Consider the following 17,913-nt stretch of genomic DNA (forward strand, 5'->3'; position numbering starts at 1 on the left):
ACAGGACCAATTCTATGGAGCCATGTGGTTTTAAAGGGAAAGAGATGAGTAAGCTTTGTGGGTGATGTGGACTAGTTTTGTTCCTTTTCTTGTTCAGAAAGCAACTTTCAGACATCAGTTGTGCCCCAAATAAAAATGGTTATGCTCCCTTTTCACCACTGCCAGCTGGATTGAGCATGTCCATTTTCTGTGGGGCAGCACCTTGCCACAGGCAAAACTAGTGCCATGAAGTTGTTTCTTTCCCCTGGAACTCTTTCACCAGACTTGGCACACATTGCTTGTGGCTTTTACTGTATCCATGAAGGGAATGGTGCATATCCTTTGCCCTGGTTGCTTGGATGTCTAGCTTCCATCTTTCTCGAGCTGTAGAAGTGCTGAGCCTTGAGCTGACAGCCATCACATGTACCGGGGCCAATGTGTTCAGATAGCAGAGTACTAAGCTGCAGCTTGTAAGTAAGTCTTTGGGAGCATTAATCCTTTCAGATATGTGACCTAAACAGATGTCATCTGTCTTATTATCAGGCTTTCAGTATACTACAGGCTACACCACTCAGATGGTATGCGAAGGAAGCTTAGAAAGCAAGGAAACGATGCTGCAGACTTCCATCCCCTTCCAGCCACCTCTTGCATGCCTACAGGCACTAAAGGCGGCTCCAGTAACAATGGTATCACAGGTGTGATGAAGGGGAGATTTTGTCCCCCGAGGTGTTAAAGGTAGTAGGATTTAAGGAATGTGGGTCAGGCGCTCCCGTGCACTCCTGCTGGCCAGGGTTACATCTCCGAGCTCCACCTGGCGCTCAGCGCCGGCGCACAGCTCCGCAGGACAGACCGGCTCTTCCTCTTCGGCATCTTCTGGTCCCTGCTCACTTCCGACAATTTTTACTGTAAAGCAGAGATGGGGTCACAGCTTGGGGTGCATTGAATCCTGCCGAACACCCTTTTGTTTGTGCTGACAGTTTTTTGTGGTGCAGGAAGGTCACAGAACTGTCCAGCCCTGAGTGCCAGCACTTGACCTGTGCTGCACTGACCTTAAAGAAACTCCAGTGGGAGCTGGAATTTCTGGTCCTTCCCTTGACACAGATGCAACACCCTCAGTGATGACACAGGCATAAAAAGTCAGGCCTTTTCCCTCCTCTGAAGGCTTTTTGCAGGCTTGTAGGTGATTTGTTTACACTGCCTCTGGTGCTGGTTTTAGTGCAAACTGATGCACTCCAGATTGGGACTGGGCAGAAATTCCTGTGTGCAGGTTATTTGAATGCTGTCTTGTATTCACATTATCTGGAAAATCCTACAAATGCCACTGCCTCAGACAATCCAGTTTTAGAAAAGCTTTTACATTGATTTAAATGCAAGATGTGATGTTATAACTTGTTTTGTTGTAATTTCTTCCTTATTCAAATTTGTGATTTGTGTTTTCCAAATTTTTTTCTTTTTTTCAGCATCAGTCTCACTCTAACAGTAGAATAAGGAATTAATTTACTGTCATGCTACCATAACTGCTTTCTTCAAAAGGATCTTGGGAAAATATGAGACAAGTGTTTCTGAGAAAGCAGAAGAGACCTACTTCAATTGTGTGATGCATGTTGTTCAACAACCTGCTCCTCCACTCAAATGAGAGCAAACCCTGGACCTGTAACGCAGCCCTTGTGTTTCAAGTATGCAGTAGTTCTAATTTTGGCTGGAATGTATGTGTATATATAATGGGGGGAGCTGCAAAATGTTTAGTGGCCAAAGTCACACTGCTGTTTTGCTACAGGCTCGATCTATGTTTGTGGTAGAACAACTTTTCTGAAACAGGTTGAAGCTTTGTAAAAACAGTTTTAGTTCAGTTAAAATTGTTTATACACTGTTTATATGCCCCCCTCCCTCTTGTGTGAGTCCTTTGGTGCTGTGCCTGTTATTTTTGGCATTGATAGGTTTGGGACACAAGTAAGAAATTTGTTCACATCTATGCTGTGACCCTAATTCACAAAAGCAACCCATTGCTTCCAGAACTTCTGCCTTTGGTTAGGTTGTCTGGAGAAGCTACAGAAGAGCTTCCTGAGAACATACAGAAGAGCTTCCTGAGAACCTCTTTAAATGAAAGATAAGGGTGGAGTTAGGTATAGGCAGTACTTTTGTTCAATGTGAAGAGGGATAGAAGAATAGACAGTAAGTAAAAAGTTTGCAGAAATGAGAAATCCCTAAATAAAGGAAAAAGGCTGTGTGTGGTGTGCAGGAAAAGGCCATTAAAACATCTGTTTACAGTCTATATACGAAGCTGTTCGTGTGGGAGTTCAAAAACATTTCATTCCTCTCTGGCACTGAGGTAGCTCCGCACAAACAGCAAAGATTCAAGGTGAGTAAATACAGTGCAGAGAGCTCGGAAAGTGCCCTGCCGGCAGTGAAGCCTTTGGACTTCAGCGCAAGTGGCAGCTGCTGTGCTCGGCTCCTTGGGCGGGCGGGGCTGGGGCCGCCCTGGGGCCGCGGGCGGGACGGGCCTGCGGGAAGGCTGGGGATGGATCTGGCGAACAGTGGGACCAGTGCCAGGTCACGGCCTGCCTGGAAGGGGACCAAGGACACACGTCAGAGAGATACGTGCGAGGGAAGGTCATGCACCCGGCCTGGCAGGGACGAAGGGAAAGCAGTCCCTTTCCAGCGGCAGAGCTTGAGGAAACCGGCGATTCCCGCGGGAGCCTGTGTGAGGTGCCCTGACGGCTACAATGATGACTCTTCTAGAATTTCATACTCTGCCTTGGGACTTTTGCTGCTTGTTCAGCCGGCAGCTTGGTCTGCCTTGGTGTCCCGCTGCACCCGCAGCTGTGCCGGGCTTGCTGTGCTTCCTTAATCTCCCTTTCCGAGGCAGGGAAGGACTGCTCAGCTGCGTGGTGGCATTGCAGAACAGGGAAATCACATTCTGGGCATTTAACAGAGAAGTTAACACAGCTGATGCCCTTCAACTACATTATTGCAGTTGTTGAAAGAGGAACAATCTGAACACAAACAGAAAACAAACATTCTTTAAACCCCATAAAATTTGCTCCAAAGCTATTGCACCAGAGAATATTCTTCAAGTTCTTTGTGGTTTGAGTGGTGCCTAGCAGTACAGTTTTGCAGCCCATACCTAAGAAATGCAGAAAAAGCTTTTAGTTCTCTATCAAACCTTTGTGTTTCCAGGGCATGGGAAAGGATCAATCTCTACCTGGTCATCATTCCCACACTGCAGATGAGCAAGGAAAAATGTCTTTGAGTGTTACAAGGGAGTCAAAGTATGAGTTTTGCAAAACCAAGGAAGGATGGTCTTTATGCTGCAGAACCATAAGTGGAATTCCCATTTCATATGCTGCAAATAGCACTGAATCTTGGGTATAGGCGTGCATTATGTGGCATCACAAACTTCTGAAGGGAAAAGCTGCAGGCTTTTATCCTCATTAACTATTTCTGATGTGTATTTAGAGCCCTTTTATGCATCCAGAAGGCTTTTCTTCAAACTCTTTTGGAGGCTTATTGTGAATACTGATACAGTTTTATCCAGGAGGAACTGCCCAGTACCTCTCCATATTTGCTTCTGTTTTAACGTAAGCAGATTATCCTGTTTATTTTCCCATAAAAATGCATCTCTACCCAACCTTTTGCCTCTATTTTAATAATTTGCCTTTTCCTTAAGCTGATGTAATTTTACAGATGCTTTTTCCTATCTTCTATGCATGTTTGTGTAAAAAGGCACATCTGGTATGGCAAAGGATATGGTTGAGGGAGGAGCAGTGTGTACTGCCTGAGAGTGTACTGCCGTGGGAGGAAAGAGACTATTAAAAGATGCATGTGATTAGGTACCCTTGATATACCTTTAGAGGTAATATGGAAGATGTGTCTAAAGAGCAAATTCTCTTAGGAAGGCATGACCTTAACCACAATGAATCCACACAGAAAGTGTACTTTGTGAAGCAACTCTACCAAAAAAACCTCTCAGACCATTTGGATTAAGATATTGCCTTTGTCAAGCCTGTGGAAGACATGACAGAAACCTGTCACTGTTCACTGTGCCTGCTTGCCCAGGAGAGGCAGCTTTCTTTCCTCAGGAGAGTCCAGCTGGGTAGCTGCATGGGGGGACACAACAATGTATGAGCACTCCTGGTTTTCCAAGGTCAGGCAGGGTTTTGGTGTTACTTTTCCTCTTAAATCCAAGTACACGGAGGAGGATTATATAACACACCCTGTGTCTCCTACATGTTTAGACAAGGAAGCCAAATACCTGAAATGCTCGCTCCTCGGGTAACAGCACATCTGGGATTAGGCGGCTGATTTATACTTCTCTTATGTCAGCACTGAATAATTTGTACTTGTAACCTCCTGATCAGAAGAACGGCTCTTTGGTCTGTGCCCAGAGGAGGAAATGTGTGGGAAAGTGTGACTCAGCTACCACATGTACTCAGCTACTTAGATTTCCATTTGAAGTCCTTTCTCTTGAAGCCCCCATACATTCTCTGTTAAGCTTTAAATGCTGTGCATACACTTACAAAAGGCAGCACTCCACAAATGCGCTGACCGGGTAGTCACGGAAGGGCTGAAATCTCACCGAATCGCAGAGCAGTGTGTGCTGGAAAGGAGCCAGGAGGAGCATGGAGTCCAGCTCCTGGATGCCCGCACCGGGACGGAACCACGCCTCGGCGCTGTCGGCGGCACGCTCTGGCCAGCGGGGCCGGTCTCCTGGCCCCGGCCGGCCAAAGCGCGGGCAGGGAGCCGCAACTGGCTTTTCGCAGCTGGAAAGGGGGAAGGCAGCACCGCGAGGTGTTCTGCCCTGAAGGAAAACTCAAAATCTGCACCATGGAAAGCCACGTACTCCGGGAAATTTCCCATGGACACGAAAAAGACCCACAGCAGTAGCTCGCCCCAGGATACACGTTCTGTGCTCCGAGGATTTGCCGCGCCGGGTCAGCCGTGATTCCCGGACTTTGGCTGCCGTGAGGAGCAGCGTAGCACGGCAGCACGGCAGCACCGCCCCGCCGCGCCCTCAGCGCTCCCTCCGCCGCTCCGGCAGGGGGCGCGCGGGCCGGCGGTCTCGCGAGAGCGCGCGGGCCGGCGGGCGGGCGGCGCGGGGCGGCGGGCGGGCGGCGCGGGGCGGAGGCAGCGGCGCGCGGGCGGCGGTGAGGGGCGGCGGGAGCGGCGGGGCCGGGAGACATCCGCGGGGATCCGGGAGCAATCCCCTGAGGAATCCCGTCAGTCATCACCTACGGAACCCCGTAAGGCACCCCGTGCGCGCGGCGGGAAGTGCCCAGGCACGCGGCCTGGGTCGGGCGGGTCGGTCGGGAAATGGACGCGGGGCTCACGGAGACGGGGCTTGTGCTGATCTGGGTCCCCGTGTGCCGCGGAGGTTGGGCCGCGAGCGCTCCTAAAGCCACGTTTCTAATTGCAAAGGCAAAGTCTTTTGTTAGCGGCTGCGCTTCTCAGAGGTTATATAAGCAGTAATGCCTGGGTTTGGAATGCTCGGGGTTGTGCCTCATCGTGTTTCTTGAAAGTTTGTCGGACGTGTGTTGTTCGATGCTGGTAAGTGGTGTGAGCCAGAGCTTCCGGGGGTTTGCTGAACATTCTGACAGCTTTAAACTCCGTCTTTATGGCTGGGATTAAAGAGAAAAGGTGACAGAGGAACAAGGTTGCCTTCCCCTGAGACTTTCGATAAGGTATGCAGTCAGGGGAGCGGAGAAAAGCCGGCAGCCATGTAAAAACCACTCTTCGCCACGCTGCAAGTGCATAACATTGGATGGATGGATGTGCAGAGAGCATGGCAGTGCTGTCTTTGGGGCCGTATGCTTCAGGCAGGACCACGGGTTTGTCACTTGTTTTCCAAAGGATTTTTTAAGTGCAATAGTTCGGAAGATGCGTTGTAATGTGTAATCTGCGTTAAGGTAAATGTGTTTTCCCCACTCTGGGGTATCTTCTTTGGTATTTCCAGTAATTATAGCATAGAGATATCAGGCCTTCTTATTCAGATACCTTGTGATTTCAGTTATATGCTTGTTATACATAAAATACATATTTACGATGGACGGAATAAAGTGGTGATCAGACTTCTTCACAGCTACATTAGTGACTTGTGACTGTTCAGAGCCCAGCTCTTGTGAGATTGTCTCAGAACAAGTGCTTTGTGCACTGTCTGGGTTGTTTCAGAGCTAAAATAGTTAGAAAAGGTGGTCACAGGTGTTCAGATCTGGCACAGACCATATATTGTGCAGACAGGTGAAAACTACCTGTATTTTAGAAAATGTAATACCTGAAACTTCTGTTACTATTTCTTAAGGTGTTTATTTCACTTTTTCTCTTGCTCGAAACTGTTGAAGGTTATTTCTTTTCTTCACATGGCTTGTGATTTAAAAAATAGGGTGTCATATACTTGTTTTGGAGTAAAATAATCCCCTAGCAGGAGCCCCATGCAGATACTGGTGGTTTATGCTGATGCTGCACTGTATAAAGTGCTTGTTATGCTTGGATGTAAAAGGGAAGTTCCCAGATTCAGCTCGTGTACTTAGAGTACTTCACTCCCTGACCACAACTCCCGCTTGTCTAATTTGGGAGAGCTTCTTAAGGGGAACTACTGTTTTTTGGTGGAGTTAGATGGAAGTCAGTGGGGATTTCAGTTCAAACAAGGCAGCTGTTTTAAAGTCACATAAAGACAGGTCAGAGAGACCTTTGGAGCAGCCTTGTCCTGCCAAATGGAAGAAATCATTCCACATTTATAAATAGAGCCTGTTCAATGGTAGGCTTCATTCCCTTCAGAAGCTTTTCCCCAACAAAGGCTCTGCACAGCCCTGTTTTTGAGGTGATTTTTCCACACCCATTTAAAATGAAAAACAATGGTCCTCCCAAGGGCAGCAGGGATGGTTGTGCTGTGAGTGAAAAGCTGGTAGAACCAGTTTCCTGCCAGCCTGTTTGCTGAAGAGGCAGTGTTGTCTCCTCCTCCTCTGCTCACCAGCAGCCACATACTTAATTAAAAGCTTAAAATTAGTTTTGTTCAGTGTTTCTGACCTATGGGAATTAACATCCCAGAGCTGGAGTGTAGGCAGCCGGGAGGTTGCACAGAGCACCTGTGACTAGGAGTTGTAGCTGCAGGGTCTTGTGGTGACACCGCTCCAGCAAGCCAAAAGTCTTCCTGCAAAAACTGGTAGTTAATTTAATATTAGGAACAATAGTATCGTCTTGTTATCATTCAGGCAGTTCTTTTGGTTTCATGGCTATAACATTTTTGCTGCTTAAGAGCGGGTGAGGACACGTGCATGGCCCATCCCTGGGAGTATTTAAGGCCAGGCTGGATGGAGTGCTGGGCACCCTGGTCTAGTGAGAGGTGTCCCTGCCTATGCCAGAGGCGTTGGAACCACACGATCTTCAAGGTCCTTTCCAACCGAGGCCATTCTGTGTGCCTTCCTCAGCCTTGTGTGTAAAACTGTGGAAGCAAGAGTAGATGTGACAAGAATTGTGTATGTATGCGTGCCATTTTGGTCTTTCTAGGAACTAACTTGCATCCGAGCTGCTCAGTGTGTGCTTCTGGCGCATCGCAGGCTCGGTGCTGGATGGGGAGCCTCAGTGCCGGGCTGTGCGTGGCCAGGGAGGAAAGGGTGAGCTCGGCAGCTTGGCTCGGTCGCAGCTCTCCAGCTCTTGCTGCTGCCTCAGCGCTCGCGTCTGCTTTGTTGTTTCATGAAGATACATTGCCTCGCTTAGGAAGTTGCAAGAAATAGCGGTTTTGTTGCAAAACGTTGAGGTTACGCGGTTTCAACTGCTGGTTGCGTGTTTGGAGGCAGGCCGAGCAGGGCGGGCGAGGCCGGTGGTCGCGGCCCGCCCCGGGCCCGCCCCGCCGCCGACGTGCGGCTCGGCCGGGCGCGGCGCGGGCTGCGCCGCCCCGATAAGGCGCGGGGCCGCTCCAGCGAGCCAGGGCTTGGAGCGGAACCTGAGGCTTGGCAGCGTTCCGGGGGCCGCGCCTGGAGTGGAGGCCGCGCTATAAACGGGGCATTGCGGGGTTGCTGCCTGAGCGCGGAAAGTAAGTGCGAGCTCATCTGCTGGGGGTGTGCATCCCGTGATGCGCATAGCGGGGGCTGGTGGGGATCCCCGTATGCCTGGAAACCGCTTGATGGCACGCAAATGGCCACAGCAGGTGATGGTGCGTCGCAGCCGTGTGTCTTCTTGTGTTTTGTTACTGTTGAGCCGAATTGTGTGATCGCGGGTGTTTCAGACCATGCGACCTGAAAACGTCTTAAATTCTTAGTGCTATTTGGGAGTAACTGGGAAGCAAGGAAATAGGTGCTTGCCCCTACTTGGTTTTGTTAGAGGCTTGTGGAAATTGAAAAGAAGGGTGGATTTGGTCTCATGCTCAACACGTGAATTTTACTGGCTTATTTGCGACAAAGCCTAAGAACAGCCATTTTAACAGGAGCTGGCTGGCTGGAGGAAGGCAGCATTCATTCTCTCTATACATTCTGGAGTGAGTCTCTTGCAATCGTCGAAAAAAGGAAGAGCGACAAACAGTAATTTCAGAGATCATTAGAGAAGGGTGTGTAAGCTTCTTAAATTTAATTGTGCTATTATGAAATTGCTAATGCAGAATGTGATAAAGTAGGTTAACATAGTTTTCACAAGAGTTGTTAAGTACATTATCTATTGTGTGAGCAAATATGGTAATTTTATTTAGCCTTTCAGACTTTGACTTGTTATGTAAGAATATAAAAATGAAACAATATGATTTTTTAAAATTTACTTTTGGGTATATGATAGTTTACAAAGGTACCTAATATCTTTGTTTTCTTGGCTGTGTGCATTGCTGTAATCTACTTGTTAGATTATATCTGAGAACTAGGGCTCCCACTGTCATTGTTGGTTCCTACTTCCTGTAAGTTGTACATGAAAGTTGAACAGCAAGTTAAAGTCTAGGGAGTGTTGTGATAAAAAGCTTAGCTTACCTTTTATTGAATGTTGCTAGCATGGTGAAGATCATGAAACCTTGTAGAAGTGAACCTGTGAACAGACTAGAGTGTACATATACTGGCACAAAACTGGTGTTCATAGCACAGCATGGAGAATGATGTATTTTGGACTTTTGCGCTGTCTAATTGGTGAAAAATAACATAAACTTAAATACTGCATATTTGAGTTCTCTTGTATTTGTGCTCTGCAGTTCCTAGAGGATGAGATGTTATGGTGAGGATAGGATTGAGTTGTGTGCAGGGTCTTGGGGTGGCTTCTGTGCCTAGTCTGTGTCTTGTGTCTGGAGGTGCTGGAGAGACAGCCTGTGGTGTTGAGGGAACTAAGGGAGGTGCAGCCTCTGCTCCTGCCCCACCGTGAACAGTGCTTTTTCTGTCACATTCCACTTGCAAGCCACTCTTAGCTCTCTTCTATGTGAAACACACACTTTTATGTCTGTCTTTTATATGTTTCTGTAGAAGGACTTTTGGGTTGCGGTTTATATGATCATGTGGCTTGGAAATTGAAGACTAAATAACTGCTCAGTAACAGAAGCTCTTGGTGTCTTGTCATATTCAAAACTACTCTCAGTTCTCTCCTGAGTCGTGGTAAAATTTGTGACATTTTAGATTGGCACATGTGTATGCTTTAAATCTGCTGGGAATTTCCGTAGTTGTCATTGCTGAGGACTCATTTAAATAGAATAAATATTATGAATGTTCAGTGCTTCAGGAATCTCATGAAACTGCCAGGAGAATTCAAACTCTTTGGTAACAAAATAACCCTCTGTTTAGGAAAAGTGCTTAGTGATCCTTCCCATTTTTGCTAAAAATCCATACTATCTTTTCCCCCTTACTTGCAGAGTCCTTGCCAGTGTAACTTCTGTAGAAATTTTGTATTTGAACCCCTTCTACTTGAAACGGTGCTGAAGCTAAGTTACCACAGCTGGGTAAAATGGGTAGCTGTGAAAATTCTGGCCTTTGCAGCTTAGTAAAGAATGATCTTTGTAGCAACATGTAGGTTTTCAGTTAATGAAACTGTATTGGAATTTTCTCATTTATTTGAGCCGGCTCATTTGCCTGCAGAGGAAAGAAGGGTGATGAAATATTTCCTGCCCCTGGTCAGGCCATTCTCCCCCAGCTCCAGCATTGCTGCTGAACCTTCCCTGAACCAGCCCCTCAGCTCTGGAGTTTGCTGGCTAGGCATAAAAACTGGAGGAAGGTGACTGGTGGGGGAGGATTGCCTAAACTCCTGTGGCTGAAGCTGTTGTCAAATATCTGTTGGTTTTCCTGTGATTGTGCAAATTCTGTGGGTTGAAGTGTTTGGGAGACCGTTGTTGCTCCTGTGGGAGAGCTTTATCTATGTTTGGAAAACTTGCATCTGTGTAGGCATTAGGGGCTTTTTTGTTCACCTTTATAGTGAAGTAGAGCAGATGGTTCTTCATATGATGCCCTTCCTCTTCTGTTAAAGAGGAATAGAAACTATTAAGAAATCGTTTTTTCGATTGTGTTTTAGGAACACTTCAAGAATGAGTCCACCACAAGATAGAAATAGAAATTCCTGCAGCAGTGAGACTCTGGCAAAGTGCCTTCAAGCAAAGAAGGACTTGGAAACAGCTATATCTGGAATTGTCAAAGCTGAGCAGCAGATTAAAGAAAACTGGCGGGAGGTAATTTTAAATGACTTCTTAAAGATTTTTTAATAACTAACATGATTTCAATTAAAGTTTTTATTATTCCAGAATATTTACTATTATCATGGTGGTCTGACATTTTCCTAGCAATTTGCAAACATATTGCTGTGTCATTTTGCTGTGGTCTTGATAAAAGTATTCCTGTATATCTTTATCAATTCTGCAAGCTTAGGCATGCAGAATTTCCAAAAGCTGATTGTTGATTGAAACATCAGAATAGAGAGAGATTACAAGTAACATTATTCTTTGATACCTCTTTAAAGGTAGCCTTGGGACTGTTACTGACCCGAGTCATGTGGTGCTGTAGGTGACTGTGATGAACTTCTGAAAAATAAATCACTCCAAAAATACCACTTGCCACTGACAAACAGTAGTTTGTAATCAGTGCAGCACATGTACGTCCACTCTGCTTGACAGATGTAGAAATGGTGTGTGTGTCCTGGCAGGTCAAGGCCAAGATCCACAGCCACATCAGCCGGCAGCTGGAATGCCTGCGCTCCCGTGAGGTGTGGCTCTTCGAGCAGGTGGATCTCATCCAGCAGCTCAAAGAGGAGGCCTTGCAGCAGCAGGCACAGCAGCTCTACTGGGTAAGGCTTGGCTGTCAGTTGCTGCACTGGCTTTTTCAAGCAAACATTGTTCTTGCAAGTATTGGTTCAATTTTAATCCTGGAAGCTGAAACTATAACATGTGTTTTGTCTTCCATACAGTTCTTGGGACAGTTCAATTGCCTTATTCATCAGCTGGAACACTCCTACAGTCACGAACTGGCAAACCAGATTTCAATTTGCCTGGAGAGGTAAATATATTTTATGATGCAAGTTAACACAGTTTGGTTTCTTTTAACTTATGAATTTAATCTGATTTCTTATTCTAATAGAACTAACAGATTTCACTGTTCCTACATTTTTAATAGTTCCTAGAAATAAGAACAGCAATCTGAGGTGATAAATCAGGACTGTAATGGGCAGGAGAGGTACTCGTTTATGCAGATTATTTCAAATATTAGTTGTTGATGGCAGTTGAAGTAAGAAGGTGAAAGTTGTATTTTACTGGCAATTTATTCTGTTCTTGGTTTGATGATAGCCATTCCTTTCTTGTATGCAGTATCAAAAGTTTTCTTTGTTACCTAATTACTGCCAGGTAGCATGAAAGCCTTTTTATGAAATAATGGATTGACTTCCAAAACAGAACAGATGAAGAGGACTGTAATTTTTTTTCTTCCTGTAACTATCACCTTTCTCTTTCAGACTGGAAAGTCTTACACTTAAACCTGAAGAGTCTTCCATCCTGAACTTTGAGGCTGACACATCTTACCTTCGCCAAGCTATTACCTCATTTGGTTCTATTAAAACAATGGTAAGCACCAGGACTTCCCTGGGTTGGAATACTTGCCTCAAAGACTTTTTTTTCAGTAAAGCAATATATTCCAAGTGATATTTTTGCTTTTAGTGACATCTTGAATGGATTCTGTGTGTGAGTAATAAAATTTTAGCTGTACAATAAACACACAGTGATTTATTCATTATTGCATGTAGTTTTCACTGAGTTTAGTTATGTACATGTATTTTAATGTATTTTGGCAGAGGCTGAGGGGATGACTACTGCATTCTTACTCTGTTCCAGCAGATGAAAATTTGTTGCTGTCTTCTTTAGATAGGAATAGTTAAAACATAGTAGATGTTTTCTGTGATAAAAGTATTTTGGGATTCTCATGTAAGTGGCATATTTCCTGTATTATTGGAGATAATTCTGTTAAAGGAAGCAGACTCAATGTAGTATTTCTATAGTCAATTTTTCTCCATTCTGTTTGTAAATGTTGAGACCATTGTTAGCCATAAAACACTGAGCGTTTGTAACTGTGCTTTACTTCTGCTTTATCGTAGAATTTGTCCCAGAAACTAGACAAAATGGAGATTTAAATTAATTTTTACTTTTCTTTCAGCAAACCTCAGAGAGAGAGAATACTTCTCCCTGGTTCCCAGGGCAGAGTTGTGCCCTAATGAACTGTGAGCAGGTAAGATTGACCTGTGTGTGAGTGTTTAATTGCATTAGAGGAAAGAGGAGAACTCAAGCATGTTATGTGAGCTTGAGTAATGGCTTGTGTTTTTTTGTTAAGAAGTTTGAGTAGCCAGTAACAGTGGCTATGGTGAGCAGAGTGATCTGACATTGTAGCTGCTCCAGGAGCAGACAGGCAAGAACAGAGTATGAAAGTCTATGTGGGTTGTGACTGAAAGGATTTCTTAACTGAATGTCCCTTGATGTTGGAACTATCCAATTCCTGTGGGTTTTTTCATAATTAGAGGGGACTGTTTTTCCTTTTGGTGCACAAGTACTGCTGCCTGCTGGATGCCTGTGTTGATGCTCAGCATAGGTTGGCTCAGCAGCCAGCCTGTCTCTAACCAAGGGCGTTCTCTCTCCGCAGCAGACGCAGTGTGGAACAGCGAGTGCCTCACTGGCTGGCTGGTTACTCGGAAGCAGGCCTGGGGGTGTGTGCCAGGCTCCCTATGTTCCCAGCACCAATCTGGAGGAATGGGTTACCCAAAAGTGTGTGTCAGAGCCCAGCCAGGTAAACCTTTTGTGTGCTAATTTAGTTTTGAACAGAGGGGAAAAGAGTACCTGATTGCAAGCAGAATGTGGTGGGAATGAAACCTTCTGTAGTACTCTTCATTCTGCCTCATGTTCACTTGATGTTTTGGCACTTACTAGCTGAATGCTCTGAGCTCTAACTACACAAACAGTTGCTGAACATTGCCTTTTAGTTTTAATAGATGTATTTCAATGTGTCTTTACTAGGATTTGAATTCTTCCAAAGTCTGCTATTTTGAGCAAGCCTGGGGAAATCTGAAGGATTTGGAGAACTGGCTCCTGCACAATCAGCAGCGTGATGTTGCTGGGAAGGCAGATTCCCCTGGTCGCAAGGACTCCACCTCTACTCTCAACTCATCCTTTTCCACTATTGAAAAGGTGGAGGAATTAGAATCCCTTGGACAAGAAGAGATGGACCTTTCTGACTGGCTGCTTACTCCTGAAACAGAAAATGCAAGTATTGCTTCAGATGAGAAATGGAAGAATGAATTTAAACCTTTTAGAGAGGAATGCAATTTAAATGATTGGCTCCTCAAAGCTGAAACATGTACCAGTTGTCGTGGCAGCCAGAGCAAAAACGTGGAAATTGAGAACCTGGGAAATCTGAAGTGCCTGAATGAGCATCTTGATGGAAAGAAATCATCCACTACATCTGCTGTAAATGCTTGGCTTCTTCAGCATCCTCAGACCCCCTTTAAAGTGGAAGATGTGTGCAAAGCTAATGATCTGTGTGCCAGCTTTTCAGAATGTGTGTGTGATGAAAACTGTGGAAAAGAGGCCCTTTGCAAATGGCTTCTGAAAAAAGATGGGAAGGACAAAAATGGAGTTCCTGTCAGCCAGAGAGATGTACCAGACCCTGAGCATGAGAAGACCAAGTTTGCTGCCAGTTCCTGGCTCAGCCCTGCCCAGCAGCTCCCAAGGGAACCCGTGAGTGCAGAGAAAACAGATTATTCAGCAGAGATCGCAGAACCCTGGAAAGCATTGCTCGAGAGGCCTCTGACAAGCTGGCTGGCCAAGGCTGAGCAAACAGCAGAAAGCACAGAAGAAAAGGAGAGTCGGGAAAAAGCAGACAAGAGTTTCAAGAGTCCTTTCCTAGACCTCTTGGCTCCATTTCACCTGCCCTTAAATGTAAACAGTTGGGTGTTGGCTTCAAATGACCTAGAAAATGCAAACCTGCCTCCAGTGGAAGATAAATGGCTTCTGCGCAAGAAAGCACAAGTGAGCATAAGTTTTTGATGCATTTGTGGTTTATGTGCCTGGTTTATTGCTTCACTGAATTGAATGCCTTAATGCTCTTCCAAAGTCATAGCTCTTCGGACAATACTGACTGAAAAGTTTTTAGATTTCTTGGCTCTTGTAATGTTTTCACAATTATTAGTTACTTAGCACTTAACAAGTTAATATGTTATACAAAATGAAGAATGTATTAATCTCAAAGACTCATAAATCAGTTTTGGTTTTGAACATTTTACAGAATTTGAAGGTACATCAGAATGTATTTATGTTTGGGGTCGGTAATTAAGGTAACTTCTCTTTCAGGACTTTGGCCTTCCTACAGTTTGTGACCTTTTTGCCTGCATGAAACTCAGTGGAGATAACGAGAAATGGCTGTATCGGTCTCCTTTACAGGTAGGATACAGAATTTATTAGAACAGCTGAGCCTAATCATAACTTCGGGGTACAGAAAACAGACACTGGCAGCTAATGGTCACCTTCAGTTCTTTAAGTTATGTTTAACAGTGTAGTAATTTCGTTCCCATACAACTTTTTAACAGCGTGGACCATTCTCCTTTCTTACTATTCCTCCTCTTTTGATCACTGGCCGGGGAGGGAATTACTTCTGTCCTTGTGTAAATTTCTCAACTGATTGACACTTGGTAACTCTGATTGTAACTAAGACATGGAATTAATGTAACAATCTTCAGGCAGCTTCTTTCTTACCTTAGTAATGTATTTACAGCTGACCTCATGTCTTTCCTTTCTGATGATAACTCTTTGTTGTTGTTTTTGAAATGAATGAAAATGGTCCTTTAGCAGGAGTACTTAAAACCCTAAAAGGCAGGATCCTCAGTTCTAGGAGGAATGTTAATACCACTTTTTCAAGGGTATCTTATAGTTGTTTTTTTTTAAAGTGTTGCTATTTATCAAAGAGAATAATAACCCTATTTTAAATTTGTTTAGATGTGAACAACTGGATGTGTTGAAATCATCCCCTTCCTGCTATCAGTCCCACATCACGCTGAGTGACTGCAGCCAGCTGAGTGCTTGTGTTTTGTGTTTGGCCATCTGCTTTCTCTTCTAAAACTATAACAAAAAGAAAGATTAATTATTTAACAGAGTTCTGGTGCAGAAGATCCCTTTTTGTTGTCATTAATTCTGAAATGTAAACCCATTGACCATAAGCAATCTGATGCTTCAGAGGTGTTAGCAAATTTGTATGTGTTATGGGAATACAAGGATCTTTAATGGGTTGTCACTTGAAGTATGTTGAAGCCAGTGCAGGTATAAAGCAGGATACTTCTGGTGCTGTGGAACGTTCACCTTTAGAAGTGCTGCTGTTCTTTCAGCTGTTACAACTGTCATGCGTTGGGTTCCAGCTTACTTAGGCTGTACTTGCAAGCAATTTGTTTTATGGAGCAGTTGCTCACTTCAGAGGTTTAATTTACATCTTGTGTCAGTGCATTTCCCAGCTAAATATGTGAAATCCAGACTTTGAAAAATACATGGATTTATGGGACCTAACATGTGACAGGAGAATTGGTAACTTAGTTTTACATCAAAACTCTTGTGAATTTTGAGTCTTTCAGAGAACAGGGTAGCTTCTTGTGCCAGTAGATCAGACCCTACTGTGTCCCCAGCATTTACAAACTACTTGAATGTCACTGAAAAAGCTGTAAAATGAAATGTGTGTTTCTGTTAGTTCTAGATAATTCATAATGAATTTTTATTGACTAAACCACTGGAAAGCAGGCATCTTAGCCACATAATATTTAAAAGTAATATTTGGGGAATTAGATGTCTTCAGCAGATTGATGACCTGCTGTTCAATTGGGAAACAATAACTTGGCAAACTGTGGCTCCCACTGATGCAGTTTAAAGGTATTTAATCTGTGGTTTCCATGTCATTATGTATGTGAAAGTGGGGTCCAGTAACTTGGATCTTCCTGAAGCTGTGGACATAATATAAGCAATACCTCATCAGATATTTAGCCTTTTGAGCCTGTAGGAACGAGTGCAAAGACATTATATGGAAATGTGGATCATGCCTGTCAGGCTCCATGGAAAAACTGTGAACTCCATAGTTTTTGGCGCAGCTTCTACTCACTTAACAAATTGCTCTTAAGGACTATGAAAATAGGCCCCCTTCTCCCCATCCCTGCAGCCTGCCTGGGAATAAAAGTGATTTGAGTTCTTTACAGCCCTGTAGAAAATAAATTATTATTAAGATCTGACCTTGGTGTCACTTTGCAGTGTGAACACATTCCTGTCTGATCAATCCTGTGCATTAATTTCAAAGTAAATTTTTAGTCTGAGAAGGGGAGACTGCACATCTGAAACCAGACCCTGAAAGGGCTTAACATCAGCAAACACTTGAGGCTTTTGTACTTTCATAGCCAGGGGCTTTCTGCTGGAGGCAGAGAGGTGTTTTAGGCGTTCACTTTCCCCTTCACGTGTTCTTCTTGCTCCATGGAAAGACTGCACTGTGACTAACTCCAGTAACAGATGTGCTAGCAGTTGAACTTAATTAAGAGGATCAACATGCAGCCCACCTCTTCCAATTAATTCCATGTAGTCCTCATTGTGTGCTACTTTGTCAGTTCATTATGAGCCTTTGAAACCTGGGGGTATGTATTCCTTTACTCAACTGACTTGTCACTAATTAATATTTATGTAAAACATTGATTAGTCTTTTCCATTAAAAAATAATTCAACAAAAGTGTGTGTTATGTCTCATTTACAAGATGGTCAACAAAAACTGCTGTGGCACATGTCCAGCTTGCCTGTCTGGAAGCTGCTACAGTTGTGCTTCCGTCCAATTTGCATTTGTGTGCTTTAGTTCAATTCACCAGTGCCACCAGGGAAACTCTGGGAAGTGGCACAATCCTACACAGTGGGAAACTCGTGTTAGGTACTGCCTTGCAGTGTGACCCCCTGGACACACAGCTGGTATGTCTCAGTCTCCTGGGCTTTGCTCAGCTGTTGGAAGAAATAGACTTGGACAAAATGACCCATTTGCTTCTTAGCACTCTTGAATACCTAGTGAGGATTCATGGATTTCAGTGGCATTTGGTCCTCTCCTCCCATGGCTGAAGAACATCTGTGCAATTAGAAGTGAGTTCCTCTCTGTCTCCCTGGTGTTTGAGCATCAGCCTCCCTGCATGACTGGTTCCTCCTCTGAGTATTTTCCAGTATTTAACTGCAGCCTGCACTGTTCATTGTTCATTAGGAGAATATTTACAGCTGGGCCTGGCAGCCTTTCAACCAAGATACCTTAAAATTTCATGTGGGGGTGTGCACACACACCTTTTTTTTAAAGTGGACTGGAAGTTTTTTGTTAGAAGCAGTCACATGCAGAACTCCTGAATGTGTATCCTGAATGTTTAGCTTTCAAAGACAGGGAAAAATTACTTCAAAATTATCCCAAGAAGGACAGAGTAGCAGGAAGTGAATGTTATTCATGGATTCTCAAAAAGTTCATAGCTGAGCTATGA

General features: G+C 44.5%; 1 protein-coding gene across 5 annotated transcripts; it reads left to right on the forward strand.

Annotated features, from left to right (window-relative positions):
• Positions 1 to 5,097: 5,097 nt before the first annotated feature.
• NCOA4 (nuclear receptor coactivator 4) lies at positions 5,098 to 17,138 on the forward strand. Of its 5 annotated transcripts, XM_021536160.2 has the most exons (10): positions 5,098 to 5,219; positions 10,438 to 10,591; positions 11,062 to 11,202; positions 11,323 to 11,411; positions 11,863 to 11,971; positions 12,558 to 12,629; positions 13,038 to 13,181; positions 13,409 to 14,419; positions 14,741 to 14,830; positions 15,383 to 17,138. In XM_021536160.2, exons 2-10 carry the CDS (start codon positions 10,451 to 10,453, stop codon positions 15,386 to 15,388), a joined length of 1,803 nt encoding a protein of 600 aa, XP_021391835.1. In that variant the 5' UTR covers positions 5,098 to 5,219; positions 10,438 to 10,450; the 3' UTR covers positions 15,389 to 17,138. The 5 variants fall into 5 exon arrangements, with proteins under 5 accessions (XP_021391835.1, XP_021391831.1, XP_021391834.1 ...); XM_021536156.3 differs by lacking the exon at positions 15,383 to 17,138 and having other exon boundaries at positions 14,741 to 15,374; XM_021536159.3 differs by lacking the exon at positions 15,383 to 17,138 and having other exon boundaries at positions 13,041 to 13,181; positions 14,741 to 15,374.
• Positions 17,139 to 17,913: the final 775 nt, after the last annotated feature.

Source organism: Lonchura striata, chromosome 7 (genome assembly GCF_046129695.1).
Source record: "Lonchura striata isolate bLonStr1 chromosome 7, bLonStr1.mat, whole genome shotgun sequence".
NCBI lineage: Eukaryota > Metazoa > Chordata > Aves > Passeriformes > Estrildidae > Lonchura > Lonchura striata.